Source organism: Megalobrama amblycephala, unplaced genomic scaffold (genome assembly GCF_018812025.1).
Source record: "Megalobrama amblycephala isolate DHTTF-2021 unplaced genomic scaffold, ASM1881202v1 scaffold306, whole genome shotgun sequence".
NCBI lineage: Eukaryota > Metazoa > Chordata > Actinopteri > Cypriniformes > Xenocyprididae > Megalobrama > Megalobrama amblycephala.
In genome coordinates, this window is record NW_025953342.1 from 235910 (window position 1) to 262305 (window position 26396).

The 26396-nt window shown below is 40.4% G+C and overlaps 2 protein-coding genes across 3 annotated transcripts in view; both read right to left on the reverse strand.

Moving 5' to 3' along the window:
• Positions 1–334: 334 nt before the first annotated feature.
• On the reverse strand, positions 335–6532 carry LOC125261108. Its single transcript, XM_048179677.1, has one exon. It carries the CDS (start codon positions 3680–3682, stop codon positions 2450–2452), a length of 1233 nt encoding a protein of 410 aa, XP_048035634.1. The 5' UTR covers positions 3683–6532; the 3' UTR covers positions 335–2449.
• Positions 6533–8567: 2035 nt separating this feature from the next.
• Positions 8568–26396, reverse strand: part of LOC125261115 (fragile X mental retardation syndrome-related protein 2-like) — a 56156-nt gene continuing 38327 nt past the window's right edge. The window contains exons 4-5 of one of the 2 annotated variants that reach the window (XM_048179706.1): positions 12016–12113; positions 8568–10017 (exon numbers count right to left, since the gene is read on the reverse strand). In XM_048179706.1, the coding sequence (XP_048035663.1) occupies positions 12024–12113 (90 nt within the window). In that variant the 3' untranslated portion in view covers positions 8568–10017; positions 12016–12023. Of the gene's footprint in view, positions 10018–11796; positions 12114–26396 lie in introns of those variants that run through there. The other variant, XM_048179708.1, reaches the window with a different exon arrangement.

Genomic DNA, 26396 nt, shown 5'->3' on the forward strand with positions numbered 1-26396 from the left:
TGACCTAATTAAAACAATGATTACAATAATGCATTTGAAGAAAACCCACATATTGAATACATTGAATAGACATGTTATTAATTACATCATGGCATGTATTATTCTGTATATAGTTTAAAATGATCTCTTAATGATGGTCCATTTGAAATTCAAGATTGAGTCTGTAAGCATAAAGTCATTGAACAGCGACCGGAGTCACAAGTGACCGGGTCAAAATGGATACCTCCACACAAAGGGAGGTATAGATAGGACAGATTCGTCTTTAAATCCGTTGATGGGTGTTTTCCTGTTCCATCCGATAATACAAGAGGGTTTTGTGAGAGAGTCAATAGACTTAATGTGATCAGACCCTGTGATAGGTTCTGATTAGTTTATTGCTGATGAGCTAAGAAGTCCTTTAGACAGAGTCCTTTGTTAAAAGAAGTCGTGTCATCACTTCTGTTAAGGCTAGGTTTTTCCTGTCAGGAAATGGATCTTTTGGACCAAATGAAGCTTTGTTCAATCATGCCTCTGGCTGATAAAGCCATTTGGTGACGTCTGTCGAACGAGTCCCTACAGAGTCCCCCTTTTGCTTGGCGAGGTTCCCGGTGCGAACGTCGGCAGGCACTGGAACAAGAGGTAGAGAGAGAACAGACACACACAAGACACAAACAACATCTCCATCACTGACTGAATTCTGGTGAAGGACTTGGGTATCTTGGAATAAACGGGTTCGGAACACTTCAGCTAACGTAGGGTCGTACTGTTTAAGATCAGTTGTAATTGGTGGTTTCGACTAATCTAATTGTCAGTGGTTCGACGAGGAGGTAGAGGCGTAATTTCAATCAGGTTGGTTGAGTTCTCGCGTTCAGGTTCTTGGTCAGTTCTATCACGTCGGAAAATGCGCGGGACGCCTGACGTGCATCTATCGAAAGATTCTTGCACGGCGTTCATTCGCTTGTGCAGGATGAAGGCCAGTGTCAAGGTGACAATATATCCTACAACAGTAGAGATGCAAAGTGCTGTGTCAGCAGCAGACCAAGACCGAATGAATGACACGCCAGCGGGCGGAAGGTGAGCTATAGCTTCTAAGGCTGTATCAACAGGAGTCAGATCAATAAGTTGTGTTCCTTCCTCCCTGATCCTTTCTTCCAATTCCGGATCGAGGACGAAGGAATGCTGTTTGAAGAACGGTGAGATTTCAAGTTCCGCCTGGTACTCATCGTCGCCAAGGTGATACAATGCAAGATCGTCTATGTGGAGGATCGAGCCCTTAGGGACACTGATCCAGAGGGTTTGGTTAGGCAGAATGATGCGCGTGGCAGTATCGTGTTGATCATAGGTAAGGGTAGCGGTACGTGCAGGGGTGTTGACTAACCATCGGTTTCCTATGATTTCGGCTTGTGTTGCCTCGACTTGAGACCATGGTGTAGCTTCAGCGGGGCAGCTAGTGTCGGGTCTAATTGATTCTAGGCCGCAGATGCCCTCGGTATTGTCGCGGACGAATGGTTTACTTGGGCAAAGGTAATGAATGTCTTTAGTGAGCGTACACATTTTTAGGTTTGGGGCTAGATACAACTGTTCGTTGTTATCATGGTACGCCACGACCTCAGGGGTGTGTATTTTGACATAGGTGTTCCCTTGCCAAAATCCGACGTTAACAACGTCTTTGAGCCGGTAAATATTGTTTGAGTCGATAATGGGCAAACTGAGGAGGAAGGCCAAGTCGCCGGTTTCTGGGCTTACATATAGGGGAATAGCGCTACCCAGGGAAAAAGCGAGATGGGTTTGCACAGGGTTAACAGGGCCCGGAGTGGCCGAGGCTAGAATGTTTTGGACCAAGCTAAGGGGTATCAAATAGTAGGGGATCCTCCCCATGGCTAAGTTATCGATTGAAGAACTTATTTCCCTTAGCATATCGGTCATGAGTGTAGTTAGGAGTTGTATTTGGGCTAAATCGCTTTGCACGACCGAAAATAGGGTGTGTTTGTCGTTTTCCCTTGGATTTCCATGAGCCTTTTCCTCTGGGGCTTCCAAATGAGCTTGGCTGATTCCAGGTTTTCTCCCAATGACTCTCATGAGGTCTTGATTGGTTCCATGAATTTTCCCAGTGACGTCCAGGTGAGCGTTGTCGTCCACGTGGTCCATCCCAGCGGTTGTCTCTCTGTTTAGGTCGAGTACCAGTGTGGGAGTCCCACTCTCTGTTGGACGAGGATGCATTCCACTTTGGGTGTCGGCTTGGCAAGGTCTTGAGGCTGGGTGCCCTCTAGGGCCAGCCCTTGACTCTGTGTGTTGAAGTCAAGAACTGTGGTGGTTTTGGTGCCCTTTTCTAAGGCCATCTTCTGTTTACAGTAGGCTTTGTGCGCCAAGTCTCTTAACTGTTGAGCACTCATTGTGCGTGGACAGGCAAGGACGCCAAGATGGTGGCTCACCCCAGGATGGAGGTTTCTCAGGAAGAGAGTTTTGAAGTTCAATTCCTCCTCCATGCTCTGTTTGGTAGGCGACACCCAAAGTATGCTAGCCTTAGTTGGCTATAGAAGACTTGAGGAGTTTCGTGACGACCTTGTTTTGTTTCCAGGGCAGCCACTAGTCCTCGTTCTGACTCAGGGTCGGCAAACTCTCTGATGAGAGCTTCTCGGAGCAGGTGGTAATCAGTCTTTGTGTGGGCAGGCTGCCGGTCCAGGAAGCTGCGCACTTCAGAGCTGGATGTGGCTCTGAGCAAATAAAGTCTATCTTTGTCAGTGACATTGGGTCTCATTTCCAGATGGAAGTCAATATCTTGCAGATAACTCTGAACATTTGGACTACCTGGCACATTTGGAGTGAATTTGCCAATGTTTCTAGCAAGCTTGTCAAGGTCTCTGAGGTCCAAGCCATGAGATGATCTGTGGCTGGCTGGAGCACGTTCTTTTAGCTTAGTGGGGAGGTAGGATTCTTCGGAGGGAGCAGGTGACTGTTTTGGCACTGCCCCCTTCTGATCATGTGCCAGTCCAGGAACAGGGGAGCCGGTCCTGCTTGGCAAAGGTGAAGTCGGTGTCCGACGTGTTCTTGACGGCTCACAGCGCAATTCATATGCATGCTTGAGTTCCTCTTTAATACTGTCAGACTCTTCTTTGATGTAGTCAAGCTGTTGTTTTAGGCGGCTGACCTCATTTCTTGACTCGTTCAGGTGAGTTTCGAGAGCTTTAATTCGGCTGTTCTTGTCTCTGAAGTCAGCCTTTGCTTTTTCCAGTAGCTGTTCTGCGTACTGTAGCTTGTCGGAGAGGTCAGCGTAGTCTGCTCTGCCTCGTTCCATTTCTTGCGTAGTAGCTGCTAGGGTCTCTTTTAGCCTGTTGATCTCCTCTTTGGCGCCTTGTTCCACTTCATCAGGCCCTTCTCGTCGTTCCTGAGCCTCCAGCTCCAGCTGTTCAATGCGCCGTTGTGCATGTGTCAGCTCCTGCTGGCGATGGGCGGCTTGCCTGTCGCTCAGTTTGAGGGTGGCGATGAGTGTGTGGCTTAAGGAGCCGGTGATCTTGGCTAGTTCTTTGTGACTGTAGCTCTGGCTTGGGTCTTGTTTCATGAGGCTTGTTATGTTGTCATCCAGCTGGTCCTGTGTCTGATGCTTTAGTGTTTCAGCGGCTTTAGGTAGGATGCTGTCTGTTACAACACTTAGCCAGGTCTCCAGGTCCTCCCAGTGTCCAGCAGGGTCTGTTGTGCGAGACATGTTTGGCACAGCGAGGGAGATCTAAACCCGAAACTGACACAGACCTTGAAGAAAAGAACAAAACAAAACACAACAAAACAAAACAAACAAGCAGGGCAAATCAAAGGTGTAAGGGTGCAATGTCAAGTGTGGGCTAATGGGAATGAGTAATGAGTGTGTAAATGTGCAGGTAAGACTGGTTCTCGACTGTGGTCCTCTCATGGATGTGCTTCTAACTCGGAGTCTCTGCGAAAAGAATCAGTAAGCACACACGGATAGCACAGCTAGAGAACAGCAGAAGAAAAGAAGAGCACGAAACAAACAGAATAGCATTTAGCAAAGAGCAGAATAATAATGGGGTGCTTCCAGTTTCCCTATAAAATGAAGTTTTGTCTTTAACACTGTTTGCAGAATGAGTTTAGTAAATTTTAGATTTATGAAGAAGAATTTAATTTTAGAAGGATGGTTCTAGACAGGGGTTTTGAAAAGGATTTCAAAGTACCAGGACTGTGATTGTTATTAAAATTCCCTTCGGGGCGAAAGAAAAACAATAACAATGACAGTATTGGTTTCTCAGCTTAGTAGGATTGACAACCATGCACCACTTAAAGTGCTTCTAGACGCATGCTCAGGGTTTATGGACGCCTACCAGTCTCCTTGTTGACCTGCTCGAGCCTAGGCTGGGTAGGATAACAGGATGAGGAGGGAAGGTAAAGTGAGTGTCATACTATTTTAAAAGAAGTGTTCCGTTTCCCAAATATTTGTTAAATATTTCTCAAACACTCTGCTTTTATGACTTTCACAGGTACAAATCCAAAACCAGCAGCAGTAGTCAAACCAGAAGAGGACAACTGAGAGAGAGGGAGAGAGAGAGAGAGAGAGAGAGAGAGAGAGAGAGATAGAGAGAGAGAGAGAGAGAGAAGAAGAGAGTGAAGTTTTGCTCCCAAAATTTGGAAAAATTACAGGGTTGACAGAGTGGTGGCGCTAGGGAGTCGCTACACCTAGGGGGTTGGCTTACTGCGCTAGCAGAAGTCAACTGACCCAAGTATTGAGGGAGACCCCAAAATGTTCCTTTGAATAAATGAATTAAGTCAAAGACTAAGGGAGTGAAAGTCTGAGAATACACTTTATTTTAAGTGAAATTTTGAATTCAAATTTGGAAATTATAGTTGTGAATTAAAATTGTAATGGGTTCAGCCTTAAACATTGAGAGCAATTATAATCAAATTAATCAATCAAGTATCATCTGAATTAGGGAAGCCCAAATCCTAATTAATGACTAATGAAATTAAAATTTCAAAGCCATAATTATCAGTTAATGATTAAAATTGCCAGATGTTTGTAAGGCACTACCATTAAATTAATCCACAAATATCCTTACCATATGAAATTGATTTACAATTAAAATTGAAATCGAACTAAGATTCCCAATCAAAAATTCATATTCACAGATGTCATTAAAATCAATAAGAGCAATTACAAATAACATAAAATGTCATTAAAAGTAATTAGGACAATTGCTACTAAAACAAAACAATGTTTAACTGACAAGAGTAAATTTAGGAGAGAGAACTCTCAAACAAATGATATTAAAAACCAGGTTTATTAATTTAACATTTGTTCTCTCAAATGGGAGGAGATGAGAAAAGATAAGACGTGTAAGTTAGACAGAGAGGGAGGTGAAAGCACTAGAGTGAATTAAAGTTCAGTAAGAAAGAAGTCATTCCAACATTGCAACATTGCATTCAGACCACAAAATGCTATGCTAGCCACTAGCCCTTTAGCAATGCTACTAGCTTTACATAGACTGTAATGCAACCGTGCTAGATTTAGCTAGCTCAGCTTGTGCTAAGCTTTGTTTACACACAGTTGAATATGGCGCTGGCAGACTGCGCATGCGCACTTAAAGGTTACCCCGGGAAAGGTTTCTTAGGGCTTCCGGGTTACAGCTGTCACTGTCGTGGTGACCGTGACGCACAACAAAAGAGTACGCTTGTTCTATACTCTTTGCACACAGATAACGAACATACAAAATCACATTAATCATTGAACTGACGGCGCAGTTCTCAATGACAATGAACCATTCACCTTCTCATGTTTCCGAGCTGAACAACCCCCACACGTTAGAGTGAGGCACATTAATCCACAGATTTTTCTGCAATTAATAATAGTAACATTACTGAGATCTCGGCGATCTGAATCGTTCGTGTCAGTTTCTGGACACGCAACAACATGCAGGATTTACTGCCACAATACTTGATCAAGAATTTTCAAAATAATCCCATTCAAATCAAACTCAGACACGTATAGTGTTTAGAGTATTAATATCTCATCTCACGAATGAGCGGATATAGGCGGCACATTAGGTAGCTACTCTCTAATGTGACCATGCAGGGATTTTAGCTTAGTTGAAATAACATTGGAACACGCAATATTATCCACTATAGCTAAGGCCTTAAAGAACAAAAGCAAGGAACACGCTTACTCTGTCCTGGTGCGCTCTCGGGCGACTTTCCTTTTGTCTTGGCAGACAATCTTAGATTCATTTACTGCAGTTTTAACAACAACAACAACAACAAAACGTACAGACAAACAACTCGAGTTCAGATTTCATTCATCCACAGCGCCTTATGTGCACTCATTGTTATGACAATCAAAAGCCTCGTTTCTGTTTCTAATCTATCTTCCGGATCAAGAAAAGATACAATCACACAAGTTACTTGTTTTGTGTACAAATTAGATTAAACTGCCCGCATTCTCCACCATTATGTAAGGACTTAGCCTATTTATTAGCTCAATTTAATTGTTACAGGGAATAAGAATTGAATCAACTGTAAATGATTCACTGTAAATGATTCAGAATTAATATTTAACACTTCATCAATTATTCGTCCAGCGAAAATTGAGGTTAGAGTATTTTACCAATTCTGGATAAAATATTATTCTGCGGCCAACAGTAACAATATTTTATTATGATTATTGTTATTATTGTAATTATTATATTATAAGCAAGAGGTAACTTGATCTTTTACGTTTAAGGCAGTAATTTGACACACAGCACAAGAAACTCGTATATGTGAAAATCAAAACAAGATTTATTGACTACTTCTAATGATTACAGGAAACTAAGGCTAAACACACACACACACACACACATACATACATGCACACACATTCGCGGAGTTGATGAGTTATGAAAAGTCCCAAGTTCAGTGCTAACTTAACTCATAACCTGAGGAAAATCACAAAAGCAGAGCTTTGGCTTGATTCTTTAGGTTTAAAGGAGTTTCACCAGTTTCCAGCAAGAGAGAGAGAAGTTTGCTTGTACCTGCGTTTGCTGTGACAGCTGAGGTAATCGGGTTGTTCCGTGACTCGTGTACAGCGGAATCCCGTTCTGGATTGGCTGTCTTTCAGGTGACGTCTTCTCGGGAAAGCCCTGTGGGTTGCGCGGAAGCTTTGAAGGATGCTGCTGGCTGGTGTGGTGCGCTGTTCTGAGCGTCTGGCTTGAGCGGCTCTCTTCTTGGGAGACTTTGGTCAGATATTTCACAGAGGGTTGCGGAGTCTGGATGTGACGGCTGTCGAATGATCAGCGGCGCAGCTCGTGGTTGAAGTCGGGTGTTCGATGGAAAATCAGCCCCGGTCAATCAGTTATCAATGACCCATGCGACTTTTCCGCCGTGGTCAAAATAGCGGTGCTTCGGCTAACGGGCTTCAACGACTGTGCTTCAGTCCGGCTTCTGACCGATTTCAAGCGATTTCTGACCGACTTCTGGCTTCCAGCTTCTGACATTAGCTTGTTCGGACAGCATAGTTTTAAGGGAGCGATCCTCCAATGAGACGTTGCTACGGAGATTAGACACGCCTCGTCTATTGTCTATTGATCACATCGCGTGATATCTGCAGAACATTCTCCTGTTTTATTAACAACTTTATAAAGTTTCTTAATATTTTCCTGATACTGAATTTCAATGTTTCATTCACACAGAATTACACAGAATTATAAATTCTGCATTTAGAACTCAAACATGACACACTTCTTACACACATATTACTAGACTGACCTAACTAAAACAATGATTACAATAATGCATTTGAAGAAAACCCACATATTGAATACATTGAATAGACATGTTAGTAATTACATCATGGCATGTATTATTCTGTATATAGTTTAAAATGATCTCTTAATGATGGTCCATTTGAAATTCAAGATTGAGTCTGTAAGCATAAAGTCATTGAACAGCGACCGGAGTCACAAGTGACCGGGTCAAAATGGATACCTCCACACAAAGGGAGGTATAGATAGGACAGATTCGTCTTTAAATCCGTTGATGGGTGTTTTCCTGTTCCGTCCGATAATACAAGAGGGTTTTGTGAGAGAGTCAATAGACTTAATGTGATCAGACCCTGTGATAGGTTCTGATTAGTTTATTGCTGATGAGCTAAGAAGTCCTTTAGACAGAGTCCTTTGTTAAAAGAAGTCGTGTCATCACTTCTGTTAAGACTAGGTTTTTCCTGTCAGGAAATGGATCTTTTGGACCAAATGAAGCTTTGTTCAATCATGCCTCTGGCTGATAAAGCCATTTGGTAACGTCTGTCGAACGAGTCCCTACACCGCAGCATTGGGGGAATTGGTGATCCTCTGCCCATCTTGACGTCAGAGACACTGCCACTCTGAGAGTCTCTTTTTATACCCAATCATGTTGCCAATTGACCTAATAAGTTGCAAATTGGTCCTCCAGCTGTTCCTTATATGTACATTTAACTTTTCCGGCCTCTTATTGCTACCTGTCCCAACTTTTTTGGAATGTGTAGCTCTCATGAAATCCAAAATGAGCCAATATTTGGCATGACATTTCAAAATGTCTCACTTTCAACATCTGATATGTTATCTATATTCTATGATATGTTATCTATATTCTATTGTGAATAAAATATAAGTTTATGAGATTTGTAAATTATGGCATTCCTTTTTTATTCACAGTTTGTACAGTGTCCCAACTTTTTTTGGAATCGGGTTTGTAGTTAGGCTAGTAATTTTAGCTGTGGTATCGAAATTGGAATAGAGAATTGTGAATTTTCACTGGTATCTAAAATTTTGGTGTCATAACTGTTTCATGGCCGGTAAAAAAATATTTATAGCTGGTAAATTTTCTTAATTCACCAGCCATTGGTAGATGTGGCCAAAAGTTGAAGTCATAGCCATGCTTTATCGTAAATAAAACACAGATATTGACCAATCAACATCAAGGAACAGAACTATCTGTTTTATAAACATTACTATACTTTGGTAAAATTACATTTAATTATTTGTGAGGGTTTTCCAGTTTCAATTTAACCTGAACATGTCAGATAAAACAGGACACTTTTTAAACCTGTTCTGATGAATTACTATTTTGAGTTATTATGGCATAAACCCTATCATACCACAGTTAATGTCAGGATATTTCTACTGTAAGTCTAGTTGTTGCTAGCACAGACATTAGATAACATATGGTGGACTATGTCTAACCCATCCACAGCTGACTGGTTTTTACATAATTTTACATTCTCGTTAAACTTAAAATCACTGCCCCACTTTGAATGACAAAACAGATCGAGTGAATTGGAGTGCTAAAAGTTGATTAATCCACATTGGATTTAGTTTTGAGGTTGTAGCATCACAAAAACCATCCGAGAGTAAAAATAGTTATCCATCCCATTTTTACATAGCTCACTCCATCTAAAATGAAGTATTTACTGTGAAATTTTTTAAGCTTCAAGCCTTTCTGAGTCAGTTGTATATTTTGTGAGAAAGCCAATATTTAGAAGCCTAGACAGAGGTTTCTGAACTTTCTACAAGTCGGACGGAGAGGATTTAAATCACATTAAATAGAGACAGCAAATAGCTACATGATTGCTTTTAGTCTTAAGTCTTCCATTATCCAATATCTCCACTACAATTAGAGATCACAGTGAAACTCAAGCCAGATTGAAAAAGAAAAATCCCTTCTCCAGGGCCAGTCCGCTCCTTCACCCCAGAACAGAGAAACACAATGCAAATGTCCACACCTTTTATTCTGTCAAAGAGTATCAGAGCATAAAGAGGGGGAAGGAAGAAGTAATGGAAAATAATAGGAGCAGTATGGTTGCCAATGACAAAGAACAACATGAAATGAAAGCACATAAGTGAGGTCAGGAAACTGGTTTTTCAGGGAACAGTTCAGAAATGGAATACTACAGAAAAGTCATGCATATTTACACAAGCCTAGAAAACAGTGTACTTGCCTGAAGCCTGGTCTTCAGAGGTGTGTATGAGACGTGTGTTGATGCACTGCTTTTCACAGCAAGGAAACCAAAAGCTCTAGGTGGAGCACCTTGTGTGTGACAACAGGTGAGTACAACAGACATGAGGACGTCACAGCTCTGAATTGTCAAACAACCCCTACTCTTCACCATTATGAATGCAGTATAATAGAAAAGCAGGTGCATTTCTGTTGTGATCAAGGAATTTAAGACAATTATTAGACATTGTTATTCATATTGAATATAAACCAGTTAATGACATTTATAAAAGTTAATATTATGATAATATTAAAAGATCTTTGTAAAAAGACTTATTTGCGCAGTAACCCCTATGATGTAACATCCTGGAACAAAACCGGTCTGCAGGCACTGAGCAGAATAAAGGTTTGCTAAACAACAGCATGTTTGATGTAAAATGTAAACACTTCAATGTACATGGTGATGAATCAGTAAACATACAAAGATTAAATCTGCTCCGGTAATAAAACGTGTTGTCTCAATTGCCCGTGGCATCTGAACCTGGGATCAGGTTCTAAACCTCTTTTATGCATTTTAGCATTAATACACGCAAACACAATCACTATTATAATTCTGTGTTGTCCTGTCTCATCCAGTAAAATAAATTGTGCAGTCTGCCTCTTAGTCAAGCTATTCAAAAATGAAACATGATTTCAGAGCTTAGTTTGTATTTGAATGTATGAGGCACTCCCACATGGGCTTCATAGTTTCTCTCGATCAATACACAAGAGGTAAAATTCCTGTTTTTATTTAGCAGTGGTTAGCAAAGCTACATGGTTTCACAATGCTGGTAATAAAGGAGCAAATTTATCAGCTAATATAGTTCTTTCCACAATCACTTCAGCATCCATTTTTTAAAGGCCTGAATTCAATGTTTTGTTTGCGGTAGGCATTTTGTTCATAACCTTGTAAATTAATGATTTCCCTAATAAATATAAAAAAGGAAAATAGGCACAAAAAAATTACATCATTTGGACAATTTCTGTAGTTTGGTGAGAAGACAATAAAATAACTGGCATTTGTCAAGCTAAACCACTCAACTCTCTTGACACACACACACATTGTTGGGGATAACATGTCTCAGCCTCAGACGTCACGCTCACGGACCGTTGGATGAACGTCTGATGTACAAGGCATAAAAAGAAATGGTCAGGGTCCAAGCCAAATTTCATTCATTTTCTCCAGATCATCAAGGACTACAGCACTTGTTCGGAGAATATTGTCAACAAAAAAAGCAAAAAAGACTTTTTTTGATTAATGAATTAATGTTTTATACACTATGGTATCATTCTGTGCATATCTGTATACTGTTGTATATTATGTTCTGTTCATAAAAAAAAAAAAAAAAAAAAAATAGTAATAATAATAATAATTCTCAAGGATTTTTGGGAGACTTGTGTATTGCATTCTTTAAAGGTCCACCTGGAAACAAGGCTGTCGTGACGCCAAACCCCCTTGTGACAGCCCGAGTGGTGGCTGCACAAGAGTGGTAATGTGGATGTATCATCTCTCTCACACAGGTTTGTTTTGCTATCAAAGTGAGGACATTCCATAGGCGTAATGGTTTTTATACTGTACAAGCTATACATTCTATCCCCCTACACTACCCCTACTCCTAAACCTACCCATTACCGAAAACATTCTGCATTTACATTCTGCAAACATTGTTTAGTATGTTTTTAAAGCTATTTTAAATATGAGAACTCATGAAATGTCCTCATATTTCATGTTTACGTGGTAATACCAATACCATGTCATTATACAAATTTGTTTCCTCATAAATCACAAAAACACACATTCGCACACACATATCTACACGAAGGACATGTTCATTCATTTAAGGTTAATCTTTAATTAAATTTCCCTCTTTTGTTATTCACATTCATTTTGGTTTCAGTATAATGATCGCTTTAAATAACCACACGAAACAAACAATATTCATTAGTTCTTAATTGTTAGGTTTGCGTGTTTACATTTCACAACACATCTTTATATACATTGTTACTGATTTGGAGTGCACACAAATGAGTTACGTTGTATCTGTTACTTACATTTGTTTCTATTTTGAGTTTAAGTTTACTGGTGATGTGTGGCGATGATCTTCAGACATGGTCCGCTGCAGCCGCATCCTGGTGTGAAAATTAGAGTCCTGGCAGGAACAGAGAATTTAAGCATTGTTGGTTTTAAGTGCCGAGGTTGCCCGGGGGAGGAAGAAAAATTTATGTCTTTATTAATTTATGTAGTTGTACATTTATGGTATTTAATTACATTTAGCTTTTCTTTATCTTGATTTAATATGTTTCTCTGTCTGATCTGATTTAGATTTACTTAATGTTATATGTTGAATGTAAAGTTTCATTGGTTTCCCTCTTAATTTGTAATCGGCCAATCCTTTCCTTTATAAGCTGTTGCTTTGTTCATTTGAGTAGGTCAGTTTAAGTTGGTTTTTCTGTCTGAATGTTTTGGCTATTTTCTTTTTGTCTGTTTATTTTGTTGTGTTGTAAGAAATGTATGAGATTGTAAAGTTTTTTTCTTGGGTTCAAATAAAGACCCATTTTTCAATGGAAAGCTTGTGTTCCTTGTTTCTGACTTCTTGGAGTCAGAAACAAGTCTTCTGACTTCACATATGGTGGCAGCGGTGGGATGTATTCAGTCAGTCAAGGACACTAAGCTGGTTTGTTTTCCTTTTTGCCCCTTGTGGCTGTGTTTTTTCCCCCTGTTATTATGAGTTGTGCCTTAAAGAAAAGTATGCCTAAAGCTCCACCCTTTCAGCAAGAGGAAGAAAGGGGTGAGGAGGACCAGGATGTGGCAGGAGTTGAAGGAGGCAAGGCAACAGGAGACAGAGAAGTTTCGGTGACCGAGTTGGCAAAACTGCTCCGAATCCATATGGCCAGGATGGAAGGATGGAAGGCCGGAAGGCCGGGAGACTGCAAGACAGCAGGAGCAGGCACAACAGGAGTGATGGTTCTCCAGCACCAGTTCAGTCAAGCACGCACCTCTCCAAATCTTGACTTACCAAATATGGGCCGGGAGGCCCAGGAAAGGCCCGATAGGGATCCTTCAGATTCCGATGGACACTCTGTGGCTTCAGCTCATCAGCAAAGTTTTAATAAGGTTGAGGACAATATAGGCCCGTCATTATCTCAGAAACCTTGATTGGAGAAGCTGAGTGACACTGATTATGTAGAGCACTTCCTTGTTACTTTTGAAATGATTTTTTTTTTTTTTTTTTTTAAATATTAATTCTTTTTTAAATATTAATGCTTCTAAAACTAAAGAGATGTCCATTGATTTCCATAAGAAGAACTCTGTACCTGTGCTACCTGTTGTCATAAAGGGCCATCAAGTAGATGTGGTCAAACAGTATAAATATTTAGGGACTATACTTGATGACAAACTAAAATTTGAAGCAAATACTGATAGTATTAGAGGAAAAGCTCTTCAGCGTATGTATTTTTTGAGAAAACTTCGAACTTTTAACCCTCAGGGGTCTGAGGATTTTTGGGACCCTGGAGAAGTTTTGACATGCCCTGACATTTGTGCTTTTTTCAGTTGTTAATAAACATATTAATGACACAAGTGTCATTACACTGTATTCAGCACAAACTAAGCTACAATAATATGTGAGGAACATGTATGTACATGTTTGTGTTTTTGAAGGAATAACGTTTATGCGTGGTTATTGAAAAAACAAAAAACTTAAGTCACTGAAATAAAGAATATATATTAAATCTTTGTTCACAAGACTTCTGGGTATTGGAGGTTGTAGACTAGAGTTTTTGCTTCAAAATGAGGTAAAAATTATGCTGCCTGCTTGTTCATATAAAACAATAGAGAGATTTAAATTTTCTAAAACATCTTTGGTCAAGAAACACAATATGCGTGGAGGTGTGAATCCTCATGTATAATGGGTGATTCTCACCTGAGAAGACAAAAGAATCACATAATAATGACCTGAAATGACTTGCATATTAATGAGGCCTTTCAGTCAGGTAGGCTGTGAAAAAACCCTCTGTGATCATGATTCAAATCTCATCATGGTGTAAATCAAACATACAGAAAAAACAGCAATATTGTGAAATATTACAATTTAAAATAATGGTATTCTATTATATTCTTTAAAATATAATGTATTTCTGTGATGCAAAGTGTCTGAACAATTATGTTACCTCTATGGCATTTCATATAGGCTTTTAGCTTAAAAGCATGCACATTTGGAGAAATATTGATGGATTCTCATATGTTTGTCAATTTTCTATACAGAAGAGTAATATTTATTCAGGATTTATTGTCATTACTATGAGTGCTGGATACTGTGTTTTCAATTCATACTTGCAGCCGGAGGGCGCTCTGTACACCTTTAGTCCACAAATGCCTGAGCACTAAAGAAGAATAGGCAATCCAGGAACTAACCGAACTAACAGAGGACAGAGATCGCTAACTATGGCTATTCAAAACACTTTTCAAGACAATAAATACACGATTGAGACGATGAATGCATGTATTGACTCAGAATTTGCATTTGAATAGCGCTGGCTCCGTGGGCGTGGCCGCATTAGCGGATAATGAGCTGAATCACGGATTTCTGACATGGCTCTCTTTTCATACAGATTACATAAACACAGAATGTTTGTTTTCGATTTGACTTACACGATTTAAATCCTGACATTTCAACGTTTTTGTGATTAGTATTCACTAAGTTACAGTTCATTTTCTGAGAACTATCAGATTGGACTTCCTTCAGAGGGAGACGAGAGATCATGCATCATGTTAGTTTTTTTTTACAAAAAGCACAACATTTTGTTTTTACACAAATAAAAGATATTCCACAGATTAAAATGGTGTATAACTCTTAATTGTATGTGCAACATTAACAGAGTATTTTGAGTCTCTTTCACACTGGTAAGAAAAAAACCGCGGTGGTATCGCCGGCGATACCCTCAGACCTCAGAGTGTTAATATGGATGTTTCCTTTATGAGAATGTTTTACTCCTGTTTCATTGAATCTGTTTTAAGTTTCTCTATCATTTGCTGGTATGGTAATTTAAATGTTAGGAATAGGAGTAAGTTGACTAGTATCGTAAAAATGTGCAGCAAGATTGTTGGAACTGATTTAAGGACCATTACACAAATTTATGAACAGAGGGTGACTAGGAAGGGCCAGCTAGTCCTTTCTGACATTACCCATCCATTGTGCACTGAATTTCAACTGCTTCCATCGGGTCGGAGATTTAAACTACCTTTGTGTAGAACTAATAGACACAAAAACTCCTTCATACCTGCTGCTATTATGTTTTTAAATTATATATTATAAATGTGTGTTATCCAATGTGTATTGTGTATCGTGTTGCTGTATGTACACGTGTGTTATCCAGTGTGTATTGTGTTGCTGTATGTACATGTATGTATACTGCTGTCTACAAAAAGAATTGCCTCTAAGGACAATAAAGATAAAGTTTCAGTTTCAAGGATTGCTATTGTTTGTAGGTGGACTAAAACTGATTGGGTTTGGCATTTAATCCCTTTGTTGACTGGTAAAGCAAGAACAGCTTATATCAATATGAATCATAGTCTACTGACTATGACAAAGTGAAGTATGCTATTTTAAAGAAATACAATGTCAATGTTGAAACTTATCGACAAAAGGTCTGTTCCTAAACAATAGATCCAACTAAGAGTCCAAAGGAGCTTTACAACCGACTCAAAGAACTCTTTGGAAAGTGAATCCAGCCTAAGAGGAAAATGGTGGAAGAGGTGTGTGAAATCATCATTATGGAGCAATATCTTAAAATGCTGTCCCCTGAACTCCAGGTGTGGATTCGAGAAAGAGATCCAATAGCAGTGGAAGCAGCGTCTTTGGCGGATGTGTTTGTTGCAGCCAGAGGAAAGAATAAGCCATGGGCATGGAAACCTGTTAATGACCACCGTTCTCCTGACATGCCTCACTTTCAGCAAAGGAAAGTGGAAGGGTCTGGTAAGCACTACATGGGGAAAACCCACTTCAGCCAAATAAAATTTTGCTTCTAAACGACCTCCCACATATTACCTGTGTGGTCAAGAAGGGCACACTAAAGAGACAAGAAAAGGTAAATTATGCTGCTCATACAGTGTCTGAAAATATGACCTCTAACTTACCTGTGAACTTCCAGATGTCCACCAACATCATTCAGATGCAGCAGGATGATGCTAGTCTCACGGAGTAGAACAGCAGAAGACCTGGTATGACCCTCTGGCTCGAGAGAGAAATTTGGAGGTTGGAAAAAAGGTACTTGTCATGTTGCCCAGTCAAGAGAGTAAACTGCTAGCCAAATGGCAAGGTCCTTATGAAATCAAGAAACGCCTGGGTCCTACGACCTATGAAATCAGTATGCCTGGTCAAGATTGTTCCAGTCGAGTTTTGCACGTTAACCTGTTGAAGGAGTGGGTTCCCCGTTCTGAGAAGTGACAGGGTAAAAATTTAAGGGTAAAATTTAATTGATGTTCAACATAAACAAATGATAAAGCTTGGGTTGCTGAATATTAGATCCCTTTCTTTAAAAGCACTTATTGTAAATGATATTACCACAGACAATAATCTAGATGTGCTGTTTGACAGAAACCTGGCTAAAACCAGACAATTACATTACTTTAAATGAGTCTAGCTCTCAAGGTTACGATTATCGACACAATCCTCATCAGAAAGGCAAAGGGGGAGGTGTTGCTGTAATTTATAGTAATACCTACAGTATTACTCAAAAGTCTTTCAAATATAATTCCTTCGAAGAGATGGTGCTTTATGTAATGTTATGTAAGTTGACATTTGTGCTGGCTACTGTATAAAAGCCACCAGGGCACCATACAGACTTTGTAGCGATGGTAGCCCCTCAACTTTTAAAAATATAATAATTTTATATATTTATTAATTTGTTCAGGCGCCAGACAGACCTTTAATCCTGTCAATAAATTAACTCCGGATAGCTCATTTAAAAACCACCGTTACATATGAGGGGAACTTGAAAGGACAGAATCAAATCAAACTCATATGGAAACATCAATTCATTTGCAAATTTATTTTTAGAAAAAAACTAAGAATCACAATAATCATATACCCAACCATAGCAAACATACCCTTAGCCTTAATTATCACAGTTAAGACAGTTACATTGTGCATTTCACAAACACCTCCACAGAGAACAGGACACAAGAAACAAAAAACAACAAAAAAACAAACAAAAAAAAAAAACAGCCGAAGACACAACTCTAAAAGTGCAAAACCACATGACTGTGCATGTGGGAATGGTATTTGTCCACTAGCGATTTCCCATACATTGGCGTACGCTTGGTCTCAGTCCCATTTTAACGTTCAAAGCATGAATGAATAGAATAACCTTTGTCACAGTAAACCCATTCGCATATGAAATTTGCACATCAGTTAGGTTTTCAGACAGTTTCACATTAAAGCAAAACCAACACAAAACAAACACAACAAGAAAGAACTTGCATGTATGTGTGGGATGGCGTGACTGTTTGAAGTGCGTTTGTGTGTGCGTGTAATGTATGTGCTTCAAGTTTGTACCTGGACTCCCGGAGCCACTGGTCTTGCGTCAGATGAAGTAGCAGGTAAGTAGCTAGCACCAAAGCCGTTAGCACTACGTTTGCAGCACGGACCAGAAGAACTTTCATAGAGGCATAATCCAAGGCACGCGCCATTGCCAGCAGTCGTAGTAGAGAGTTAAGATGGCGTCTTTGTGTCCCAGTTGCACTCTCGCTCACACCGTCACGGCAATCAACCCCAGGGAAGTATAAGCCACTCAGTCTGGTTACTGCTCTCTTTTCACCTCACTTTTTCCCCACGCAGACTCATGTCTTGCACTGGAGCACCTTCTCTTTTCAGCCAGCGCACCTTTCCATAACTTGACCTTGCACAACGCACACATCACTTCCGTTCACGTCCGTACAGGTTTGCACTCGCTTCCTCCTTCCCTTTCATGTGAAAATACCCCTCCTTATATAGTTTGTCACATAGTATTCTCTTCTTCTCATTGGTCAACTGCATAAATAAATAAATAATTGGCGAACCAATATCATTCTGCCACACTCCCTCCCCCATGGAAAAACAACTCATAGTTGTTGAACTAAGAGCTACTTTAAAATCCCAGGAAATCTTCTTCTTCATCAGAGGTATCCTGGAAGATCTCCTGTAGTTTTTCCTGGTTGCGAAACTAATTCCTCTGCAGTAGGAAAGCAGGGTTTCAAATTGCACACATGTACATTGCACACATCCTCTCCTGAGGACTCTAGAGCAACTCTATAGTTTAGGGGACCCAGCTGTTGTACAATGTGGTATGGGCATTTCCACTTCGGTGCCAACTTAGCACTGAAACTCTGCTGTGCACTAGATTGTGGGAAATTTCTGGTCCATACCCTGTCTTTCTCTTGGAAGAGTACATCTCGTTGGCTTTTGTTGTAATTTCTCAGTTTGTCTTGTTTGTGCTTTTTTACAGTTTTGCTTGGCCTTCCTTTGAAATTGAGACAGCTGATGAACGACATCATATGAAGAATCAAAAGGTAAGAGATCTCTCCCATGCAACAATTTATCCAAAGGGCTATGCAGTTTCCTACCCAGATGGAGCTCAGCAGGAGATATGCCGCTGGATTCTTGAACTGCAGTACTGAGTGTGAAACGAAGTTCTGGTAGGTAGTGATCCCAACTTTTGTGATTGTCTTCCACAAAAGCAGATATCATAGATTTCAGAGTACGATTAACTCTTTCCATCATATTAGTCTGCGGATGGTAAGCTGTGGTTAGCTTATGTGTCACACTCCATTTTCCACACAGTTCAGTGAACAATGCCGAGACAAACTGTGTTCCTCTGTCTGACAGGATATAGTCAGGCAGGATTTCAGCAATGGCTGGAGCAGTAGCATGTCGCATTGGAAACAGCTCAACCCAGCGGGAGAAATAATCAACAAAGACAAGCAAGAATGCGTGCTGTTTGGAACTTTTCGGTAGTGGACCCATTATGTCGACTCCAAACATTTCATTTGGTCTCGAGGTGGTGACTGGGAGTTTTCCTGCTGGTTTCCTATCATCACTCTTGAGTGTCTGACATTTTACACAACTCTTGACATCAGTCCACATACCATGCCAAAAGGCAACATCTTGTACTCTCTTGTAGGTTTTGAAGATTCCAAGGTGTCCACTGAGAGGGCTGGAGTGATAGTACTGAAGAAGGGTAGGTATAAGACAGTGAGGAATGACAATGTGGTAGTAAATTTTACCATCAGCCAGGTGAGCAATGTGATATAGCTTATCTTCAACTACTACATACTGTTCCTTCTGAGCATGTTCATCTTTGGCCAGTGCTTGAAATATTTTTGTGATTTCAGGATCACAATGTTGTTCGTCTCAAATGCTGTCTGGGGTGATGGGAAATTCTGGATCATCCTTCTTACTCATGTACATATTACACTCAGGTGAGTGGTACATCTGTGACAGAGCATCGGAAGCAACATTCAATTTTCCCTTCCAATATTCCAACACAAATTCAAACCTTTGTAGATGGAGAGCCCATTGAAGGAGTTGACTAGTTGTTTTAGTGGAGTTCATTACCCACTGCAAGGAAGAATGTTCGGTGACAACAGTGAACAATCGATGTTCCAGATAGTGTTGCCATTTCTCAAGTGCCCAAACTACTGCTAGACACTCCTCTGTGGTGGAGTAGTTAACCTCTGCTTTATTTAAGGTTCGACTGACATAAGCAATTACTTCTTCACTGCTTGCTCCTTCCGCTGCGTCAGCACAGCACCTAAGCCAGTGTCGCTTGCATCAGTGTATACCGTGAAAGGAAATTGAAGGTTGGGATGTCCTAAAATGGGTGGAGATGTCAGACAAGCTTTCAAACAGTCAAAGGCCTTTTGACACTGTGACATCCATTGAAATGGTTGACCTTTCTTTTTCAAGGTATTAAGAGGTTCAGTGATCCTCGAGAAGTTTGGGACGAATCGATGATACCAGCCAGTTAATCCCAAGAAACGCTGGACATCCTTAAGAGTGCGAGGAACTGGGTAAGTATGGATGGCTTCCACCTTACTTGGATCTGCAGTGATACCTTGACTGTTGACTACATGACCAAGGAAAGTGATCTCATGGAGACAGAACTTGCATTTTTTCAGGTTCAAGGTTAATCCAGCTGTTTGCAGCTTCTGCAAGATGGTCTTGATGTCAGTGAAGTGTTGGTCCATAGATCGTGAATAAACAATAATGTCATCAATATGGTTTTGAGCAACCCTCTCAGGACAATCCAGTCGTTGGAACATTGCCGGTGCATTTTTAAGGCCAAAGGGCATAACATTAAAATGATATAACCCACCGGAAGTGATAAAAGCAGTCTTCAGCTTACTCTCTGGGTCCATTGGAACCTGCCAGTAGCTGCTGTTAAGATCCAAAGTTGAGAAAATGGATGCACCAGAGAGGGACTCTAAAATCTCTGTGATGTTAGGCAAGGTGTAAGCATCACTTTCTGTGAGGGCATTGGGTTCTGTAAGCATCACTTTCTGTGAGGGCATTGACCTTTTGATAATCCACACAGAATCTGAGACTTCTATCTTTTTTGGGAACTAAAACAACCGGTGAAGCCCATGCAGAATGTGAGGGTTCTATGATGCCAGCATTAAACATGTCAAAGATGTTGCAGTAAGGACCACAGCCCTCAAAGGAAAACTCTGTTTATGAAGTTTAATCAGTACACTGATCCATCCTAGTGGAACTTCAGCCTCGCCATTCGCTAGATAGAGAGGTCCTGAGGTCTATGGTTGAAGACTCTCTTGGGGGTTAAGCTCTTTCAACAAACTCTCATGTATGAGGGTATAACTGGCTCCAGTGTCTAGAATGGCTTTAGCTTTCCAGACACCAAAATTAATTGGAACAACGAGTTGTTGTGGTACTGCACATTGTGGGTTGTCAGTAACAGGATTCGTTTTTGACATAGGTGCTGTATTTGTAGCTGAGATGGCATTATTGGAGGGTGGACCACCGTTTTTTGGACCTTGGTGTGGTCTCTTGCTCTGGGATTGCTGTGGCTGATGAAATGTTTGCTTTGAAGAGGAAGCATAACCAGGACAATTCCCTGGAGGATGGTGACTCTTACACCACCAGCACTGAACTAGAATCTTATCCATCTGTTGAATTACAGGTGCTCGAGATGACATAGACTGTTGTTTGTGGTGTAAACTGCTCTCATATTGGAGTTGCTGCTCATAGTCTTTCTCCAGTTGATGACCTAGCTTAACCACCTCCTCCATAGTAAATACTCGATTGCGGAGCTGGCTGGTAAGGTGAGGTTTAATACTTTTCAGAATCATTTTCACAATTTCACTCTCTGTTAATGTTGACTTCCATTTTTTACATAAGGTTCTATATGAAAAAGCAAAATCCCTAATGTGTTCTTCCTCACCTTGAGTTCTTCTTCTGACTCTTTCCACCAACTCATCCTCATAATCTTCAGAAAGAAATGCAGAAAGGAAAGCTGCTTCAAATTCAGTCCAGGTGAATACAGAGGTACGTGCCACATCCCACCAGTCGCCGAGAGTTCCATACAAAACTGTACGGAAAGTAGCTAATAGATCCACATCAGACAATGGATGCAATGCCAGGAAATCATGACACTGAGTCAAATAGTTCAAAGGATCTGGATCATCAGTTGGTTTTCCAAAGGTGGGAAAGGTAAGTCGTAGGTGATCACTTTTTGCTATAGGTACAGATGGGGTGGTAGTAGTAAGTGGTACTGAGCTTGGCGACACATGAATACTGATTGAAGATACTTTCTGTTGATGAGTAGACATCTCTTTAATCTCTTTCATCTGTGTGTGAAGTTGGTCAGACAAGTCTGACTGGAATTTTTGAGTGTTGATACAGAAGTCATCCATTTGATTTTTGTACTGATGAAAATCTTTGTTAGACTGTTCTTGAATGTTTTTCAGACTCTGAAAAGTGGCCTTGAGGTCCTACTGAACTTCTGCTTGGAGCTGTTAAATCAGGAAACGTACTTCAGAAACAACAGTAGTTTCCACTTTGTTTAATTATTCGGTAATCATACGCTTTGTAGCCTTAGACCATTGATCCATCTCACCTTCCATCTTTTGTGTGTTTTATGATATCAGCATAAATCCTTATTTTTTGGTGCAAATACATTACAGTAACTTGCCATTATCATTGAAGACCAGCAATAATAATTTTCATTTTGATTACATAATAATGGAAATATATACATGTCAAAGTCAGACATGCCCCTTTGCCAGCTGTGATGCCTGGTTACTGGTTTAAACTTGGCCCAGGTTTGTAAAAGATTTTTGGGTCAGCACACCTTAATAGCTTCAACAATTGATTGCCAATTAAGTTTAGAATACAATGAACCAATTAGAACCCAGTATAGGTCAGATAGTTGCTAATGGTGGATATTTTGATGAATCGAAAATGTAAGTTTCTTTCTATCTATAAACTGTTTATATAATAAAATATGTTTTCGTAGTTTGTGTTGTCCCTTATCAGTGCAAAATTATCGCAAATTAAAAAGGATTCATGCCAATATTGTCCAAAACCCCACTTTTCTAGGGCGTTTCCTAACTTTTGGAGGGCAGTGTATGTTAGACCCTATGCTGACTAAGCTATTTAAATAGATGCTTCCAGAGGATCATGGATCCTCTTCTTAATATCGTTAATTCATCTTTATCATTAGGATATGTATCAAAAACTTTTAAGCTGGCTATTATTAAACCTCTCATTAAAAAACCACAACTTGATCCTAGAGAATTAATTACAGGCCAATCTCAAATCTTCCTTTTCTGTCAAAAAAAATAGAAAAGGCAGTATCATCATAAATATGTTCCTTTTTAGAAAGAAATGGTATCTGTGAGGGTTTCCAGTCAGGATTTAGACTGTACCATAGTACTGAGACTGCTCTCATCAGAGTTACAAATGATCTGCTCTTTTCATCAGATCATGGTTGTATCTCTCTATTAGTGTTACTGGATCTCAGTGCTGCATTCAACACTATCGATCAAAACATTCTTTTCAATAGACTCAAAAATTATGTTGACATTAGTGGAATTGCATTGTCATGGTTCAAATCATACTTATCTGACCGTTATCAGTTTGTAGTAGTAAACAAAGAGATGTCATATCGATCACAAGTTCAATATGGAGTACTGCAAGGCTTAGTACTAGGACCGATGCTTTTCACTCTCTACATGCTACCCTTAGAAGATATCATTAGGAAGCATGGCGTTAGTTTTCACTGTTACGCTGATGATACTCATATACGCTGATGGTGCTCTATATTTCTTCGCGCCCTGACGAAACTTACCAATTCACAAAATTAACGGAATGCATAGCTGATATAAAAAAAATTGGATGACCAGTAATTTCCTACTACTAAATTCAGAAAAAAATAGAGATTCTAATTTTTGGACCAAAAACTTCTTCACGTAATAACCTAGAATACTGTCTAACACTCGATGGCTGCTCTGTTAAGTCTTAGTTGTCAGTTAGGATTGTTAGGCTGCATAAATTAGGTCCGCCGGAACTGGGAACGCTTCCTATAACACCAGATGTACTCGTTACATCAGAAGACGAATGGCATCTATGCTAATATTAGTCTCTCTATTTATCCCGAGGTTTACCTTAGTCAGCCGGATCCGGGCCGTATCCAGGTGAGATCGAGGATCTGCGCCTTGACATGATGACAACGCAGCCCTGAAGTGTCAGCAGAGATTGATTCAACTAGATTATCCACTGTGAAGGCCTCATTGACACGACAGCCAGTGGCACAGTTCCTCAACAAACCGTCAATACCGGCGTGATGAATAAGAACTGGAACTGGAATACTTTGACTGTTGCGATCCCAATCGGACTTATGATAGCTGCCTGAATCATCATAAAGCACTGTTCGCTGAGGAGAACTGGCCCCCAACTGAGCCTGGTTTCTCCCAAGGTTTTTTTCTCCATTATAACAACTGTTTGCCACCTGATGTCACCTGATGGAGTTTGGGTTCCTTGCTGCTGTCGCCTATGGCTTGCTTAGTTGGGGACACTTGACATTTGATATTCAACAGTGTTTTGATCTGCCTGCATTGACACCATTGTATGCGAACTGAACTGGATGATGACATCACTGTTCACTCCAGTGCTGATATAGATAAATTAACTAAAATAACTCTTGATTCTTACAGCCAAATTAATCAATGACATCACGATGACATCATTTTCTTTAAGAGCTTCTGTGCAGCCAAAATTATATACAAGTTATCACTGTAAAGCTGCTTTGACACAATCTGCATTGTAAAAAGCACTATATAAAGGTGACTTGGCAGTCACCGATGGTTCGCTGTGTTGAAGAGGAAGAATCGGATGAGCAGCGTCTGCCACAGCCAATTTCTGGGGACATAAGGCTTGATCATCTAACAGATTTCTCAGCGGTCACAGGTCACAAGCTCTCTTCGAAGGTATTTTCTGAATATCCTGGGTTTACCAACTTGACTAAGCGTGATGTAGTACCGAAACCGGATGCTGTCATGAAACGCCAGAGCTATAGAATACCTGAGCGATTCCAGGTGACCTTGCAGGAAGAGGTAGACCTTATGCTCCACTTGGGCATTATTGAGCCTTCGAATAGAGAGTGGTGTCATCCCATAGTCCTTGTGCCAAAGAAGGATGGGAGTGTTAAGTTCTGTATTGATTTACAATATCTGAACTCAGTATCTCAGCTTGTTTCCTACCCTACCCATCGCCTAAGTGACTTAATTGATCATCATCAATCCTCATGACCCTTGGCTGCATTCAGAACACCAGGCCGCCTCTTCCATTTTAAGGTGTTACCTTTCGGCCTTCATGGGGCCATGGCAACGTTTCAGAGGTTAATAGACCAAGTACGTGGTTTACCTTTTGTTGCTGCCTATCTTGATGATATTGTTGTTTACAGTAATACCTGGGAGGAACATGTGCAGCATCTCCGGGAAGTCTTACAGTGCCTTCAGCGGGCCGGCCTCACTGTCAACCCAAATAAGTGTGCTGTAGCTAAACAAGAGACTGAATACCTGGGCTATGTCACTGGCCAGGGTGTTGTATGACTACAGGTGAAGAAAGTTCAAGCCTTGGAGAAGTGTGTGGTGCCTCAGATATGCAAGGACCTGCAATCTTTTTTGGGTATGGCTGGATTTTACCATCGCATTGTTCCTAACTTTTCCAGCAGCGCTGCTTCACTAACGGGCATGGTGGGGGCATGTTGCCCAAACCAACTGCAGTGGACTGAGGAGAGATTGAAAGTCTTCTGGGACATCCAGGGAGCTTTGACAACTGATACTGTACTGCACAATCCTGACTTTAGTCGACCCTTCATTGTACAGACTGATGCCTTTGAGAGAGGAGTAGGAGCCGTCCTATTGCAAGGACCACCAGAGAGCCAATGGCCGGTGGCTTACATCAGTCGTAAACTGTTTCCGAGAGAGGTACGCTATTCGACGGTAGAAAATTCCTTACGATACTATCTACTAGGCCGTGAGTTTACCCTGGAGACCGATCATAAAGCATTGCAGTGGTTCGAGAAAAAGAAGGATTCTAATGGATTGATTACAAGATGGTATCTCGCCATGCAGCCCTTCAGTTTCAAAATTCAGCATGTGTCTGGTAAAATCAATGTTACCGCTGACTATCCCTCCCTCTCTACTGGCGAGATTCCTGAAGAGGGGGGAAATGTGATGGCCCGATAGGTGGACGCACAAGAGTGGTAATGTGGGTGTATCATCTCTCACACACACGCATCCACATGCACGCACTCACACATACATATACATATACATATACATATACATATACATCTACACAAAGGACATGTTCATTCATTTAAGGTTAATCTTTATTTAAATTTCCCTCTTTTGTCATTCACATTCATTTTGGTTTCAGTATAAAGATCGCTTCTAATGACCACATGAAACAAACAATATCCATTAATTCTTTATTGTTAGGTTTGCATGTTTACATTTTACAACACATCTTTATATACATTGTTACTGATTTGGAGTGCACACAAATTAGTTACATTGTATCTGTTACTTGCATTTGTTTCTATTTGAGTTTAAGTTTACCGGTGATGTGTGGTGATGACCTTCAGCAAAGAGTATAGGACCCAAGAGGTGACACTTTGATACTTTTTGGGTAACAGCCACTAGATGGCACTCCGGTAGCACAGCCGCCATAATGGGGTGAAAATACTAACAGGACCATAGAATCTTACGCACCCAAAATCGGCGAATTTCACTGCCAAATCAGAAGTGCAGTAGAACGTTTTTTTAAAATTAAGTCAACAGTAAATTTTATGGCTCCTACAATAATGTTGTTGTCTTATGTTTTATTTTACCAGTTGTGAAATCCAACCATTCAACCATCTGAGGTAACGTA

Excerpts from the sequence above, each read along its gene's own strand:
- LOC125261108 (XM_048179677.1), bottom strand. The coding sequence starts at position 3,682 with ATGTCTCGCACAACAGACCCTGCTGGACACTGGGAGGACCTGGAGACC.